At 38.2% G+C, this 17,684-nt stretch overlaps 1 protein-coding gene across 1 annotated transcript in view; it reads left to right on the top strand.

Moving 5' to 3' along the window:
• The window catches only part of BRCA2 (BRCA2 DNA repair associated), an 81,098-nt gene that overhangs the window by 28,642 nt on the left and 34,772 nt on the right, over positions 1–17,684 (top strand). The window contains exons 12-15 of the mRNA XM_080662134.1: positions 1,243–1,312; positions 7,531–7,964; positions 8,420–8,601; positions 10,401–10,588. Coding sequence (XP_080518260.1) covers positions 1,243–1,312; positions 7,531–7,964; positions 8,420–8,601; positions 10,401–10,588 — 874 coding nt within the window. The remainder of the gene's footprint in view (positions 1–1,242; positions 1,313–7,530; positions 7,965–8,419; positions 8,602–10,400; positions 10,589–17,684) is intronic.

A 17,684-nucleotide genomic window follows, 5' to 3' on the forward strand; every position in this document is an offset into this window, starting at 1 on the left:
TATCAGTATATATATATATATATTTTTAAATATATTTTATTGACTTCAGAAAGAAAGGGAGAGGGAGAGAGAGATAGAAACATCAATGATGAGAATCATTGATTGGCTGCCTCCTGCATGCCCCATACTGGGGATCGAGCCAATAACCCAGGCATGTACCCTTGACCAGAATTCGAACCACGGACTCTTCAGTCCACACACTGACACTCTGTCAACTGAGCCAAACTGGCTAGGGCAAGGTATCAGTATATTATACACTGTTTAATACAGTGGTTCTCAACCTTTCTAATACCGCAACCCTTTAATACAGTTCCTCATGTTGTGGTGACCCCCAACCATAAAATTATTTTCGTTGCTACTTCATAACTGTAATTTTGCTTCTGTTATGAATCGTAATGTAAATATCTGTTTTCCGATAGTCTTAGGTGACCCTGCTAGCAGTGCTAGCGGTTCTCAACCTGTGGGTCAGGACCCACAGGTTGAGAACCGCTGCTGTAGAGCCTAAGACCATCGGAAAACACAGATATTTACATTACGATTCGTTAACAGTAGCAAAATTACAGTTATGAAGTAGCAACGAAAATAATTTTATGGTTGGGGGTCACCACAACTTGAGGAACTGTATTAAAGGGTTACAGCATTAGAGAGGTTGAGAACCACTGGTTTAATACCTTCTTTGTTTGTCGGTGTTGTTTGCTTTAGAACATCATTCCTAATGAGTATGTAGAGATCTTCCTCATTCTTTTCATGATTATGTAGTACTTATGATCAAGTGGCTCTATCTGCAAATTCTAGTTTTTTCAACTGCTCCCCTTCCAAAGGACTACTTGGAAATATAAGAAGTACAAGTTACATACTGAGAATAATACCTAAAGTTTAGCTTCTAAACCTTTACAAGACTAAATCTTAAATTAGATATTTTCATTGGCTAACACCTTTGCGTTACAATTAACATTGGCTGACTGAATTTATACTGATTTATTTTATATATTTGTACTGTGAGTTATTTGGAATACAGTCATCAGTGTGAATCAAACATTTCTTTTGGTAGTTATTTACTGAACATGCATTATATGCATTGAAAATGTTAAAGTCTATAATTATATCAAATTTTATGTGTAAATATTTAAAAGAATGTGTAATAAATAGACATAGTAAATAAAATATCCTATGAGACTTTCATTAATAACTAATATAAAATGCATTTTCATTGAAACATAATGTAAAATAATATTTTTCTAGGCACAATAAAAGATAGAAGATTGTTTATGCATCACATTTCTTTAGAGCCAATTACTTGTGGACCCTTATGGTAAGACATGTTTAAATTTTTTTAAGTTCTAATACAGTATAGGGAAAGTATGGGTATTTTTTTCATAAATATTTCTAAAATTAATGGCACTAACATGCATATAGAAGTTAATCCTTCCCTTTGAAGCCTGTATTAGGGTTAAATCATTATGTACTTGGGTCATACTTTATGGTGCTATCCATATATGAGCTCATTTTTTAGTCATAACTTTATAAAGTAGTCAGATTTTATTCCCATTTTATGGATAAGGTACTGAGGTTGAATTGAGTTAAGGAAATTACTCAACATTCATTATAAAAAAAAGGAATATATGGAAAATATTTTATCTCCTTAAAACCCTTCTAAAATTACTAAGATTTTAAAAAATATATATTTTTATTGATTTCAGAGAGGAAAGGAGAGGGAAAGAGAGAGAGAAACATCAATGATGAAAGAGAGAGCCTCCTTCCCATACTTGGCTTCCATTGCTGGCAGCCAGGCCTCCAGTTAGAAGACTGAAAGATTTTTTTCTGGGGAATATGACCAGCTCAGGAGAAAAACCCAAAATACTGACAGTTGTGGGTACTCATGTGAAACAGCATAGCCAGATTACCAGACAGTGAAGTCAACACTGGGCAAACCCATAGCACACAGCTTCCTGTTGACTTTTTAGTGCCTCACTCTGAAATAAGAAGTTACCCAAGGAACACCTGTCATTGGAAGAAAGCCTCTATGAAAGAGTGTCCAAAGTACAAAAATAAACAAAGCAAAAGAAAAGAAAGAGAAAGGAAGGAACTTAGAGGATATAGATTGTGCAAGGAGAAGAAAACTTTAAAAAAACTAATATTATTAGGAAAGAGAACATATTGCATCCTTAAAATGTGTACAAAAGAGCTCTTAGAAATTAAAAATATGATAGCACAAATAAGTTAACTCAGTAGAAGTAATAGAAGATCAAAGTTATGAACACTACCAGAATGTACAACAAAAAGAGAAAGAGATGAAAAGGGGACTGAAAAGATAATCAGAAAAGTCTGAAAATTTAGAGTTTGAAAAAGAAAGAATAGGAAAAATTAAGAGAGTAATTTCAAAGAAAAAGCTTATCAGTACTGAAGAACGAGTTTCCTTGATTAAAAGGGTCCTCAGTACAATGAAGATAACGTTCAGCAGACTAACAGTGTTGAGCAATATTGTCTTCCCTCCTATCTGTTGTATCTGGGGGAGGGGGGGGTAAATAAGTAAAATATCAAATAAGTGTGAGCATAGACTTTTTTTCAGATGCTAATTACCAGAAAGTTTATCTCCATAGCATTTACTACCATGTGACATATTGTCTCTTTCCCTCCACTAGAATGTAAACTCTATAATTTTGTTTTGTTTGTCACTCTGTCCTCCAGCCAGACAGTGCCTGGCACATATTAGGACCCCATTAAATATATGATGGATAGATGAATGGGTAGCTAAATTAATTCCAGGGGTTTAGGGTTGGGTAAAAGGAAGTATGGGGTTTTCAACAAGATATCAAATATTAGGAAGAATGTATATGCTAGGGAAGATGATAAATTTAGTTTGGGCCTTGTTTCCTATGCAGTTCAAAGTGTGGGAATAACATCTAGGAGAAAGTCGGGCATGAGTTACAGGTTAATATTTGTATTGTTAGGTAGATGGTAATTTAAGCAATCGATATAACTTACCTTTCCCAGGAAGGGTCTAGGAATGAAATCCAGCTTTGGAGACAGGAATATTTTTAAGAGTCTAAAGAAGAAAATACAGGGAAAAAAAAGAAAAAAATAAAGGGACAACAATGGGATAGGTATTAATGGTAAGAATTTTAAGAGGGAAAAAGTCAACTGTCACAGCTGCCAAAAGTCTAGTAGAATGAGTGTACATATGAAGCAATATTTTTTTGGCATTTGAGAGGTTATGAATAACTTTATTGAGAACAATTTTTATAGAGTAGTGGGAAAAATGAGAATTCAATGAATAGAAATCGAGGGTTATCTATTAAGGAAGGTTTGCCCACGAGGGGTAAGTAACAGTGAGTATGAACTTGAAGGGGAGACAAGGTTGAGGAAAAAATGTCTTGGGGAGAGTGGGCAAGGTTTTCTGGCTAAATGAAAGGAGCACTAAAAAAAGATATCAACAGGTGATAAAAAAAAGTAGATGGAATAATAACTGAAAAAGATTGGGATTCCTGAAAAGACAGAGTTATTAGTTGGGGTTAGGAGTATAGGAGAAGGTGTTAGCCACGAGAAGACAGACAGCTCTTTCTCTGGTTAAAGAGGTGAGTAAGGAGATAAACCTGGAGGAGAGAGGCACAAGGATCTGTGTTTGACAGACTCTTCCTATTATGGGAAGTACGTGGTAAAGTCAAAGACTGGTGTCCTTGTATGAGAAGTTGTAATGGACTTGACAGTGGTATTGTTTTGGGTGGTAACCATGATGAAATGTAAAACAGCAGAATAGTATTGTTACAGAAGACCGGAAAAAAACCAAGCCATGCTTAGAGAAAGGGAGTTACATTTTATTAAGCGCATGGCCAGAGAAAAATGTGCCTTTCAAATTCTGGGCCCCCCTACATGGAGGAAACCTTTTCTATTTATACTTTTCCTAGCTCTTTTGTCTCCCAAATTTGGAATGAGACTTCTGGGCCTTCTGGGAAAGAAGGCCTACATGCAGGGAAGGGGCCCTGAGACCATATCTCAAGGCCTGGCCTGGTGTCAGCACTGACAACTCTGTCTGGGGCATACATAGTCCACGGCCTCTCTGGAATGGGAGTAGTCTTATTTTCCTTATTATTTAAGCAAGCAAGCATTTACAGAAGCCAAAATAGCAGAGTTAAAATTTCAAACAGCAGTTTTTATATAATGAGGGCCAGGACTAATCTTTAGAGGGTTCGGAAAGTCCTGGACTCTCTATTTTGCTCGGGCTGTCTTAAGCCAGGTGTGATGAAGCCACGTTGGGATCCCGTCGACCTTGTCTGCTGTGGGGGTGGTCCTTTCCAGGTAGGAGTCAGTTCTTGTGTGGCAAATTTCTTTACCCAAACAGTCACCAGGATGGAAGGATGGACCGGATCAGAAGTTAGTATAGGCAGAGTACCTTGGACATGCTTCTGGACTGCTTTCTGGGTGAACTGTAAAGCCTGTAAGAACTTGAGTAAAGATTGGTTATGGATTTCAGCTTTTCTAGATTGGGTTTCCATGTAATCTTGTGAGGAGTGTTGGTCAGGGTTTGGCAGAGTCACTAGAATCTGTAGAGGCCCCACTAGTTTTAGGGCAGCCTCCCGTGCTGCTTCATCTGCAGCCTTGTTCCCTCTTGCTTCTGGGGAGTCCCCTGGTCTCACATAGGTAGAGATGGAAAGACTTAATTACATCTGGTAGTGCTAGTTGGCCCATCGTCCTTGCTCTGCTCATATCTGTCTAACTGCCTAATATATTACCTCAAGGTTCCTGGCTATGAATTCTTTTAGGGAAAATGGACGTCGGTGGGCTCTTCTAGCTATACTTCATGCTGAGGTGGGTCGGAGGTTTCTCTCAGAGCCAAGAGATCCTTGCTGTCTGTCAGAGGGACAATGAGGCCTGGGCACAGAAGGAGGTGGGCTTGTGACCTGGCAGAGACAAACTGTAAATGGAATTTTTCTCCTCAAAATTACCCCCATGTTTATCAAAAGCCAAATCAAGACTAATTTATATTAAGTATTGCCAAATTTTGGAGGAATTGTATAAGGAGAAAAATACACTGACCTGCTTTAAGATAGAATTTTCTTTGCCAGTCCTTTCTATGGACTTTCCAAAGTAATATTTTCTGAATGTATTATAACAAACAGTAACTGTTAGATTTCTTTTATCAATCCCTCCCAGGTACTTTGGCATAACTATTTGCCCTCTGTTTAGGGAGGCAGAATGTAAATTATTTACTCTTCCTGGCTTACTGGCCTGTATTATTTGATTTCCTTTCAACATTTCTCCTTATTACATACACAACCTTTATAAATTTTACACTTCCAAATTAGCCTTCAGACCTTCTTTCTATGTCCTTTAAAAATGCATAACCATGCCTCAGACCTTCTACTCAGTATTCCTTATTCTTTGAAACCTTAATCTCTTTGAAACCTTAATCCTTTAATGATTCCTAAAAAGTAAATAGCCAGAATTTCTTAAATTAACATTTATGACTTAGACCTTCTATGATAAAACTAAGAGCAGGTAAAAATATTACTTTTTGAGAGACAGAGATTTTTAAAACTTAAACTAGTTGTAACATTAAAGATATTATATCTTAAAGTTCCTTTACTGAATATTCCACCACCGCCCAAGAAGTACCCAGTAACCCTACCCTGCCAGGCTCAGACAATGAGATTTTCTTTATGTGTATTGGAAGGGTTAAAAAGAAGAAAACAGGGCAGAGGAAGATCCACTGTGTTTTGTAGAAAGCCTTGAGTCTAGCATAGTTCAGATAAGCAAAAATCAACAAAAACTTATCTCTCCCTGCTCTCCCTGCTGACACCCGCCCCTTTTCTGCCTTAGCAGGGGAAATAAGGCAAGCGGTCTGAGATCCTGTATAACCAGGCTTTTTACACGTAAGGAACAGCTGCTCTCCCTCCCAGATTTTCCTTCTTTACTCCAAGGCCCCAAAAGATCTCAACCTTTACCACTTCTGATATCTCCAACCATCCCCTGTTCCCCCAGCCTAGGGCTTCTCTATCTCACCAGGCTGAGAGTGAATTCCACTGCCTCTACCCTTTCTCACACCTGCTCCGGAGCAGTTTTCGGCTCTTTTCCTCCTCCAGAGACCCACTGTAAATCTATCAGGAAGGGCAGGCAGGTCGCAATACTTGGGACCACATGATTCTCTGTTTGCTAGCAGGGCTGAAAAAAGACAGCCTACAAAGCAGTTAATTATGACTAATCTTAACCCAACAAGCCTTTGTTTAAACTTCTCTGGATTGGCAACCTTCACAAATTTTATACCTTTAAATTAACCCTAGAATTCCAAGATTTTAAACTAACACAGCAAAATTATAAATCAAGGAAAAGCAATTAAAAGTTCTCTACTGTCTTCCTCCTAAAGCAGGGTTTGCACTGTCTTTCACACAGATTCTCACACTTAACATTTATACGCCAGACAGTCTGAGTTTTTTACTTCTACCAGATATTTACTCAGAGTTTAAACAGTCCACATAATTCCTGATTAATTGCCTGAGGAAGTCCTTGACTTCCGGGGAGGTGATTAAGTTCCCCCTTCCACTCACTTGGAGTGGGCCTGACTGATAGGGCCCCTACCTTACCGATTCTGCCGAGAGGTCTAGAAGTGTCCGTCCACTCTCTCCAGATGCCGGCCGGGTCCTAGGCTGAGGACCGGGAGTGCCCAGAGTTCCTTGGTTCAATTCTGCTAAATCAGTAGAGCGGTGCCTCCCAGAGGCCTGTCCAGCTCCCCGGGCTCCAAACCCGGTCCACCCACCGGAGGCCAAAAGGCCAGCATGTTTGTCCTTCTTCTCGGTCAGGGAACCATTATGTTACAGAAGACCGGGAAAAATCCAAGCCATGCTTAGAGAACGGGAGTTACATTTTATTAAGCGCAGGGCCAGAGAAAAATGTGCCTTTCAAATTCTGGGCCCCCCTACATGGAGGAAACCTTTTCTATTTATACTTTTCCTAGCTCTTTTGTCTCCCAAATTTGGAATGAGACTTTTGGACCTTCTGGGAAAGAAGGCCTACGTGCTGGGAAGGGGCCCTGAGACCATATCTCAAGGCCTGGCCTGGTGTCAGCACTGACAACTCTGTCTAGGACAGCCGTGGGCAAACTACGGCCCGCGGGCTGGATCCAGCTGTTCTATCCGGTTCTCTTGCTCTCCCCTCCGCTCCTTTACTTTGAATTTATATTAGTTCACACAAACACTCCATCCATGCTTTTGTTCCGGCCCTCTGGTCCAGTTTAAGAACCCATTGTGGCCCTCAAGTCAAAAAGTTTGCCCACCCCTGGTCTAGGACATAGTCCACGGCCTCTCTGGAATGGGAGTAGTCTTATTTTCCTTACTATTTAAGCAAGCAAGCATTTACAGAAGCCAAAATAGCAGGGTTAAAATTTCAAACAGCAGTTTTTATATAAGCTGAATGCTTCATTATCACTATGTAGCAATAAGGGTCTCCCCCAAAATGCATATTCCATAATTTGTGTGTGTGTGTGTGTATATATATTTATTGGTAACTAATCAAACAAATGTTTTCTTCCCATTGTAGCACAACTAAGGAAAGGCAAAAAATACAGACTCCAAATTTTACTGAACCTGGTCAAGAATTTCTGTCCAAATCTCATTTTTATGAACAGCCGACTTTGGAAAAATCTTCAAGTGATTTATCAATTTTGGGACAGCCATTTTATAAGGTTCCTGCCACACAAAATAAAAAAAGGAGATACTCAATTACTATAGGCAAACCAATGAAAGTTTTTGTCCCACCTTTTAAAACGAAATCACATTTTCACAGAGATAATCAGTGTCTTGGCAGCAATAATGATTTGGAAGAAAACAAACAAAAACAAGAAAACATAGGTGAACATGGCTCTGGTGGTAGTAAAAATAATATTAATGACAGTAAAATTCATCAGCCCAACAAAGATAACTCCAATCAAATAGCAACTATAATCTCCACAAAGTGTGAAGAAGAACCTTTAGGTATTTTGTGAAAATTTGTGTTGACATAATTTTGCCTTTCAGTTAGATATTTCTTATATTAAATAATCCTTTGAGGATTTCCCCCCTTTGTAACGATTAATAATTTCAAAACCTTCTTTAATGCCTTAGATTTTTCCAAGTCCAGAGATTAGGTTTAAATTACTCTAATATTGTCTTTCAGAGGTAACTACTTGTGGACTTTCTTGTTTTTAAAAAAGTAATTAGATACACACCTAGGATTGCTATTATTGGAATATATTTTTTCCCAGGCTACTTATTTTCTTCTAAATCTGAAATAAAAATAATAGACATATTTCTGTTCTTTAGAAGTTGAAACTTTTTTCATGCCTGAAGATTTAAAATTACAGCTAATAATGTATAATTTTATAAAGCAAGGGTTGTGCTTTTTAAATTTCATACTCAAATATTATTTTTTGCTACTTATTTCTTAATAGATTTCAATGCAAATCTTCAGAATGCCAGAGATATACAGGATATGCGTATTAAAAAGAAACATAGCCAACAAATTTTTCCACAGCCAGGAAGTCTGTATCTTGCAAAAACATCCACTGTGCCTAGAATCTCTCTGAAAGTAGCAGTAGAAGGCCAAGTTCCCTCTGCATGTTCCCATAAACAGGTAAGCTTTTGTTGACAATGCTAATAGCTTTTATAGCAACTTGTAATTTTATTTTATTAACTGGTATCTCCAAATTGTCCTTTTTAAACAAAGAACCAATTGAGGCAGCAATGAATGGATGAATGAAATCATGTTCCTAATCCACCTACAGGGGCAGCCTTCTCCTCCTCTACTGCCTTAATCCTACAGAGTGATCTATATTTCAGAATTACTAGTAGTATTTCTCTCCCCCTTTCAAAATGTATTTTATTACTATAAGTGCTCTTGGCTAGGTGTTAGAGGAAAGTAGTCTCATTGAACTTAAATTGTGAATAACTCAGAGTCCTGAACTCACTAAGAGTTATTCACAATTTTAAAAGAGGATTATTATTAAGCTACTAGAGGCCCAATGCACAAAATTCATGCAAGAGTAGACCTTCCTTCCTCTGGCTGCTGGCACTGGCTTCCCTCCGGCCACCAACAGGCACTAAGGACCCGGGCTTCCCTTGCAGCCCCGGCTTCATCCAAAGGATATCTGGTCTAATTAGCATATTACGCTTTTATTATTATAGACTAGAGGCCCGGTGCATGAAAATTCATGCACTGGAGGGGGGTGTCCCTCAGCCCAGCCTGCCCCCTCTCACAGTCCAGGAGCCCTCAGGGGTGGGAGGCAACCTGGCGATCAGGGGAAGGCGACGCCCCCATCACACCTCTGCTGCTGCCACTGCTGGCAGTGCAAGCCTCGGCCCGCCCTGGTTACCTGAGCCTCGGGCAGCCCTGGGCGGCTGGGCAGCCGCCATCCGAGACTTGCCTGCACCTCGGGCCGGCCCTGGGCAGCTGCGGGGCTGAGGGAACTGGGGGACTCCGGAGGCAGGAGCCCCAATGGGGCTGAGGGAACTAGGCGCCACCATCTTGTGGCTGTGGGCACCGCCATCTTTGAGGGCATGGCAGTCAATTAGCATATTCCCTTCTTATTGGCTGTGGGCGCCACCATCTTTGCGACGGCATGAGGGTCAATTAGCATATTCCCTCTTTATTAGATAGGATTACTATCTAGTTAGCATTTTAGGCACTGGAAAAGTGAAAATGATATTGGTAATATTAATAGGTAACATTTATTGAGCATTTTCTATGTGCTAGGCACTCTTCTAAACTCTGTGCCTACTGGTTATATCTTATTTAACCTTCACAAGCACCTAAAAGAAAGGCACCATTATTTTGTTCATTTTATGGATGAAAGAACTGAAGCACAGAGAAGGTTAAGTAACTGTCCCCAAAGTCACTTAACTAAGCAAGTAGAAGAGCCACAATTCCAAAGCAAGGAGTCTGACTCCAGAGTGAAGTCTGAATGAAGGAAAAGATACTCTGGGATCAGGCCTCTGGGGTGAAAGTGTGCACCTTGAAATAGGCCAGGCCTATGTAGAAATCTGACCTCCTGAGATCAGACTCCCTGAAATACACTTTTTACTATTCTCTCCCTTCTAAATTTTTTAACTGAAGAGATTTTGTAAAACATTGTTACTTTTTTACCCCCACAATGACTTCCAATGGCAGATATAGCAGGAGGCATATAAACAGGGGAATGAAAAAGGGGCAACAGACTCTCGAATTGGGGGGTTGGGGAGTCATTTCTAGTACATCAGCATTTTAGCTTCTGGTAAATAAGTTAAATATTTTTATAGTGAATATTTTAATATTTAAATGAAAATTTTGAGTAAATTCAGTTTCAGTTTGTTAAATTGTTTCTATTCTGTGAAACATGCTTTTTTGTTTATTTTGTTTTTCATTCATTATCAAATTTTTCTATTTCTTTTGTGCAGCTGTATATGTATGGCGTCTCTAAACATTGCCTAACAATTAACAGCAAAAATGCAGAGTCTTTTCAGTTTCACACTCAAGATTATTTTGGTAAGGAAGGCTCATGGGCTGGAAAAGGAACACAGCTGGCTGACGGTGGATGGCTTGTACCCTCCAATGATGGGAAGGCTGGAAAAGAAGAATTTTATAGGTACTCTGTGCAAAAAGAGGTGTTAACTTTATATATATTCTGTAATCATTCTTCCTCACAAGCTCTTCTTTTTTCTCTTTCCTTATCTCTCTTGAACTTAAAAAGTTGGCTAGGAATCAAATTTTTGTACATCAAATCATTTTTTTGTTATTATTTTTTATTCCTCACCTGAGGATATTTTTCCATTGATTTTTAGAGAGAGTAGAAGAGAGAGGGAAAGACAGAGAGAAATATCAATGTGAGAGAAACACATCGATTGGTTGCCTCCTGCACATACCCTGACCAGTGCCGAGGCTGGGGAGGAGTGTGCAACCGAGGTACATGCCCTTGACCAGAATTGAACCTGGGACCCTTTGGAACAATTGGTCTGCTGGCTCTATCCACTGAGCCAAACCAGCTAGAGTTACATCAAATCATTTTAAACGCATTATGGTTCAATTGACATTTTGCTGAAGTCTTTTGAAAAGTGAATTATGGTTTGTCTTAGCATTTAATGAATTGGTTTTCTTAAATTGGGACATTTTCCTTATACATTTACAAAATAAAGACTGATAAGAAAAGTTAAATTTGAATTGGCCTTATCATAGACCTCCACACATGTACACTTGTGTCATATTCTCTTCCACTGTGTATTTCAATAAATATGAAATAGAATTGCTAAAAATTAAACGTAAGTACTTAAATATCAGTAATGCCAAAAATTAGTAAACATTACTGCCCTAACACAACAATTTAGAAACTATATAACTTCTTATGATTCTAATGTTTATATAAACATAATTTAAACTTTTTGCTATCAGAGATGTATTACCTTAAGCCAGTGGAAAGAGATGAAAAACCTTTCTATAGTGCCCTTATTATTTAAAAACTTTTTTAATCCTCAGTCGAGGATATGTTTATTGATTTTAGAGAAGGTGGAGTTGGGGAGAGAGAGAGAGAGAACCATCGATGTGAGAGAGAACATTGATTTGTTGCCTTTTATATGTGTCTGGACGAAGGATTGAACCCGCAACCAAGGTATGTGCCCTGACTAGGACTCAAACTCACAGCTTTTGGTTCATAGGACAATGCTCCCACCGATTGAGCCACACTGGCCAGAGCCCCTGGTTCTTTATTATCTCTATAAATCTTTCCAAAATTTATGCTTTTGGGGAAGTGATAAAACATTTTTCTTAAATTTTTGTTATGTATTTTGTTAGGTAATTGGAATATTTTGGTATTTTGTTACTGTTGTGTTATTTATTTATTAATTAAATTGATTGGTGTGACATTGGTCACGATAAACATAGGTTTTAGGTGTGGGTTTCTGTTATAAGATCTGTATATTGCACCCTGTGGCCACCACCCAGAGTCAAATCTTCTGTCACTATATATGAGGGCTCCCTTTTCCCTGTACTCCCTTCCCTCTGGCAACCACCATACTGCTGTTTGTGTTCACAAGTTTCAGGTTTATGTCCCACATATGAGAACATTCGTATAATGTTCTCAAGGTCCATCCTTATTGTTGCAAATGGCACTGTTACATCCTTTCTTATGGCTGAGTAGTATTCCATTGTGTAAATGTACCACATCCTCTATCCAGTCCTCTATCACAGGACAGTTTGGTTGTTTCCATGTCTTGGCCACCGTGAATATTGCTGCAATGATCATAGGGGTATGTATATCTTTGTACATGATTTGGAGTTTTTTTGGATATATACCCAGAAGAGGAATTGGTAGCTCTATTCTTCATTTTTTGAGGAATCACCAAACTGCTTTCCATAGTGGTTGTATCAGTCTACATTCCCACCAGCAGTGAATGAGGGTTCCCTTTTTTCCACAACCTCTCCAACACTTGTTATTGCTTGTCTTGTTAATAGCCACTCTAACAGGTGTAAGGTGGTATCTCATTGTAGTTTTGATTTGCATTTCCCTAATGGCCAGTTAGGTTGAACATCTTTTCATATGTCTATTGGCTGTTCGTATGTCTTCTTGGAAGAGGTGTATTTTCAGGTTCTCTGCCCAGTTTTTGATTGGGTTGTTTGTTTGATGTTGATTTTTCTGAGTTCTTTATGCATTTTGGAAGTTAAACCTTTGTCAGAGCCACTGTTTGAAATATCATCTCCCATCTGGTTGGCTACCTCTTTGTTTTGTTGTCGGTTTCTTTTGCTGTGCAGAAGCTTTTTAGTTTGATATAGACTCGTTCATTTCTTTTTACCTTTATTTCCCTCACCTTTGGGGTGAAGTTTATAAAATGTTCTCTCCGACCAAGGTCCTTAAGTTTGATACCTATATTTTCTTCTATGTAACTTACTGGTTGGGGTCTTATATTTAGGTCTTTGATCCATTTTGAATTAATTTTTGTACATGGGGACAAACTAATCCAGTTTCATTCTTTTGCATGACTTTCCAGTTTTCCCAGCACCATTTATTTCCCAGCTTTGTTCTTTTTTCTCAGGATTGCTTTGGCTATTCAGGTTCTTTTGTGGTTCCGTACAAATCTGATGATTCCTCATTCTATTTCTTTTAAAAATGACATTGGGATTTTGATGGGGATTGCATTAAATCTGTATATTACTTTGGGTAATATGGCCATTTTAACTATGTTGATTCTTCTAATCCATGAGCACGGAATGTTTTTCCATTTGGTTGTGTCTTTTTCAAACTCTTGTAATAATGCTTTGTAATTTTCCTAGGTATTTTATTCTTTTGGTTGCAATTGCAAAAGAGATTGTTTTGAGGTGTGTGTGTGTGTGTGTGTGTGTGTGTGTGTGTGTGTGTTTTCATTTCTTTTTCTGATATTTTGTTGTTAGTATAGAGGAAGGCAATGGGTTTTTGCATATTGATTTTGTATCCTGCAACTTGATTGTATTTGTTTATTGTTTCTAATAGCTTTTTGGTGGAGTCTTTAGGGTTTTCTATATACAGAATCATGTTGTACATAAAAAGTGACAGTTTGACATTTTCCTTCCCTATTTGGGTGCTTTTTATTTCTTTCTCTTACCTTATTGTTCTGTCTAGGACTTCCAGCACTGTGTTGAATAGGAGTGGTGAGAGTGGACCTCCTTGTCTTGTTCCTGAGAAAAAGCTTTCCATTTTTCACCATTGAGTATGGTATTAGCTGAGTATCATGCAGGGGTTCTCAAACTTTTTAAACAGGGGGCCAGTTCACTGTCCCTCAGACCGTTGGAGGGCCGGACTATAGTTTAAAAAAAAAAACTATGAACAAATTCCTATGCGCACTGCGGGCCCGGGACGAGTCAGCTGCTAAGCAGGACAGGCAGCGGCACCCAGCGGGCCAGATAAATGTCCTCGGCGGGCCGCATGTGGCCCACGGGCCGTAGTTTGAGGACGCCTGATATATGGCCTTTATTACGTTGAGGTACTTTCCTTCTATTCCTATTTTATTGAGTGTTTTAATCATAAATGGATGTTACAGCTTATCAAACGCTTCTTCTGCATCTATTGATAAATCATATGATTTGTATCCTTTTGTTAATGTGATGTATTACATTGATTGATTTGTTGAACCATTCCTTGTGTCCCTGGAATGAACCCCACTTGATCATGATGTATTATTTTTTGAATGTACTGTTGTATTTAATATATTTTATTGATTTTTTACAGAGAGGAAGGGAGAAGGATAGAGAGTTAGAAACATTGATGAGAGAGAAACATCAGTCAGCTGCCTCCTGCACACCTACTGGGGATGTGCCCGCAACCAAGGTACATGCCCTTGACCGGAATCGAACCTGGGACCTTTCAGTCCGCAGGCCGACGCTCTATCCACTGAGCCAAACCCGTTAGGGCTGTACTGTTGTATTTAATTTGCTAGTATTTTGTTTAGAATTTTCGCATCTGTATTCATCAGAGATATTGGTCTGTAGTTTTCTTTTTCTGTGAATTCTTTGCCAGATTTTGGTATCAGGTTTATATTAACCTCATAGAATGTGATAGGAAGTATTGGCTCTTCAATTTTTTGGAAGAGTTTGAGAAGGATAGGTTTTAAATCTTCTTTGAATGTTGGTAGAATTCACTGGGGAAGTCATCTGGTCTGGACTTTTATTTGTTGGGAAATTTCAATTTCCTCACTACTAATCAGTTTATTTAGATTTTCCAATTCTTCATGATTTTGTCTAGGAATTGGAACTTATCCATTTCTTCTAGGTTATTGAATTTGGTGACAGTCTTTCATAATATTCTAGTATGATCCTTGGTATATCTGTGATGTCTGTGGTGACTTCTCTCTCATTTCTGATTTTATTTATATGGGTCTTTTCTCTTTTCTCCTTAGTGAGTCTAGCCAGGGTTTTGTCGATTTTATTAATCTTTTCAAAGAACCAGCTCTTTGTTTTATTAATTTTTTATATAATCTTTTATCTATTTCATTCAGTTTTGCTCTAATTTTTATTATTTACTTTTTTTCTGCTGACATTGGGTTGCTTTTGTTCTTCTTTTTCTAGTTATTTAAGATGTGATGTTAGGTTGTTTACTTGGGATTTCTCTTGTTTCTTAAGATAGGCCTGGAATGATATAAAATTCCCTCTTATTACTGCTTTTGCTACATCCCATAAGTTTTGGTATGTTGTATTGTCATTCTCGTTTGTCTTTATATATATTTTTATTTCATCTTTTACTTCTTCTTTGATCCACTCATTTTTCAGTAGTATGTTGTTTTATCTCCATGTATTTGTGGGTTTCTTTACTTACCTTTTGCTGTTGAATTATAATTTCAAGGAATTGTAGTCAGAGAATATGCTTGGTATAATTTCAATCTTCTTGAATTTGTTGATGCTAGTTTTGTGACCCAACATATGGTCTATCCTTCAGAATGTTTCATGTGCACTAGAAAAGAATGTATAAGGCTGATATTTCTTTATTGATTTTCTGTTTGGTTGATCTGTATAGAGCTGTCAATGGAGTATTAAGGTCCCCAGCTATGATTGTATTTTGGTCTGTTTCTTCCTTTAGTTCTGTGAGTAGTTTTATATATTTCAGTGGTCCTTGGCTGGGTGCAGATATATTAAGAAGTGTTATGTTTTCTTGAGGTAGTATTCCCTTTTTCATTATAAAGTGTCCATCTTTGTCTCTTATTATCTTTGTTATCTTGAACTCTGTTTTGTCAGATATAAGTATGGCTATACCTGCTTTTCTAATGATGTTATTTGCTTGGAGAATCGTTTTCCACTGTTTTACTTTGAATCTACCTTTGTCTTGGCAGCTTAGATGTGTCTCTTGTAGGCAGTATATGGTTGGGTTTTGTTTTTTATCCACTCTGCAATCTGTGCCTCTTTATTGGTGAATTCAGACCTTTTACATTTAGGATAATTATTTATGTTTGAGGATTTCCTATAGACATTTAATCTTTTGTTTTCTGGTAGCTTTGTGCTTCCATTGGTTCTTTTCCTTTGTGTTTCTGTCGTTTTTCTTTGGTGGTATTCCATACTTCTTTCCTTTGTTTTCTCTTTTTAAGCTATGTGTCCTGGTTTGGGGATTTTTATGTGTGGTTACCATTAGGTTTATAAAAAATGAAGTTGCATGTATACCATAGTTTTGTTTTGTTTTTCTTTTGAGTGCATCTTCATTTTTCTTTGCTAGTTCAGACTTCTCCCCTTTTATGTTTTTGTTGTCACAGATTATACCTGTTTATGCTGTAAGTTTTTTGGTGCTCTTACTCTTAGTGTTGTGACCTACGTTCTTTGTTTCAGGTAGAAAAACTCCCTTGAGTATTTCTTGCAATGGATGTTTTTCTGGTGATAAAATCCCTCAGCTTCTGTATGTCTAGGAATGTCTTATTTATCCTTCATATTTAAAGGATAATTTTTCTGGATATATTATACATGGCTGATAATTTCTCTCTTTCAGATGTTTGAATATTTGGTTCCACTCTCCTCTGGCTGTAGAGTTTCTGCTGAGAAGTCAGATGAAATTCTAATGGGTTTTCCTTTGTAGGTCACTTCCTTCTTTTCCCTGGTTGCTTTGAGAATGTTTTTTTGTCATTGATTTTTGACAATTTTATTACCAAGTGCCTTGAAGAGGACGACCTCTTTGGATTCATTGCTTTTTCAGGTGGAGTCAGATAATTATCATAGTGCTCTTTCATATTTATTTATGCTCATGTCTCTTTCTTTCCCTCTGTGTCATTTCTTGATGCCTATTTTCAATATCACTAATTCTTTCCTCCATCTGGTTAGCTCTGTTTCTATCCTCAGTAGTTTACTCTTAATTTCCTTAATTGCATGCTTCATTTACAGGATTGCTGATTGGCGTTTGTTTGTTTTTTAAAATGTTTCATTCTCTTTGGTAATGTATTCATTTTGTTTGTTGACTTGTTTTCTGAGTGCATTGAATTGCCTGAGTGCATTGACTTGCCTGTTGAGTATTTTCCGAACTGCAATCTTTAAATCTCTGTCATTTACATCACATTTTTCCATATGTTCCAGCTTATTTTCTGGGGATTTTTCATTTTCTTTCTGATCATCCTTGTTACCGGGGTGATTCATGCTATTTGCTATTCTCCTTTTTCTAGACATGTAGCTTTCTCTGAAGAGGTCTTTCTACTATTTTCTAGTAGATGACACAGATTCACAAGATTTCTTTACCTCTGTGATCTCCCAGATTTAACCTCCAAGGCTTCCCTGATGGCGACCCCTGAGGTCCCATGGGGTCCCATCCCAAGCATTCCACCTGGGGATCAGTCACAGAGCAAAACGGTGGTTCTACTGCAACACTATTTATAGAAAATCTTGTTTTATAGATAATATGCTCCTATACCTGACTCCAAGGGCAATGGGAGGTGAGTTTTGGGAGTCCAAGTGGCAGCAGGGCTCTGTGGTTCTGGTCTTTGTCTGATTCAGACACTGTTAGCTCCCTTGCCTCTCGCCCTGCAACTTTCTGTTCCTCCCAGCCGAAGGAAGAGCCTGCTGCAGTCTGCCGGGCTGCGTCTGTGGGCCATCTACGCTGTCCTCCGTCTTGTCCCCCTGTTTATTCCTGGTTGCACACCTTTAGATGTTTCAATACATGGGTCTCTCAGGCGTGCATCTGTGTTGAGCAGGGATTTCTTTGTTGAATTATAGTTGGTTAACTTATTGAAATTTCAGGGGTAGAGGACAAGGTG

The sequence above is a fragment of the Plecotus auritus genome (genome assembly GCF_963455305.1).
Source record: "Plecotus auritus genome assembly, chromosome: 3".
NCBI lineage: Eukaryota > Metazoa > Chordata > Mammalia > Chiroptera > Vespertilionidae > Plecotus > Plecotus auritus.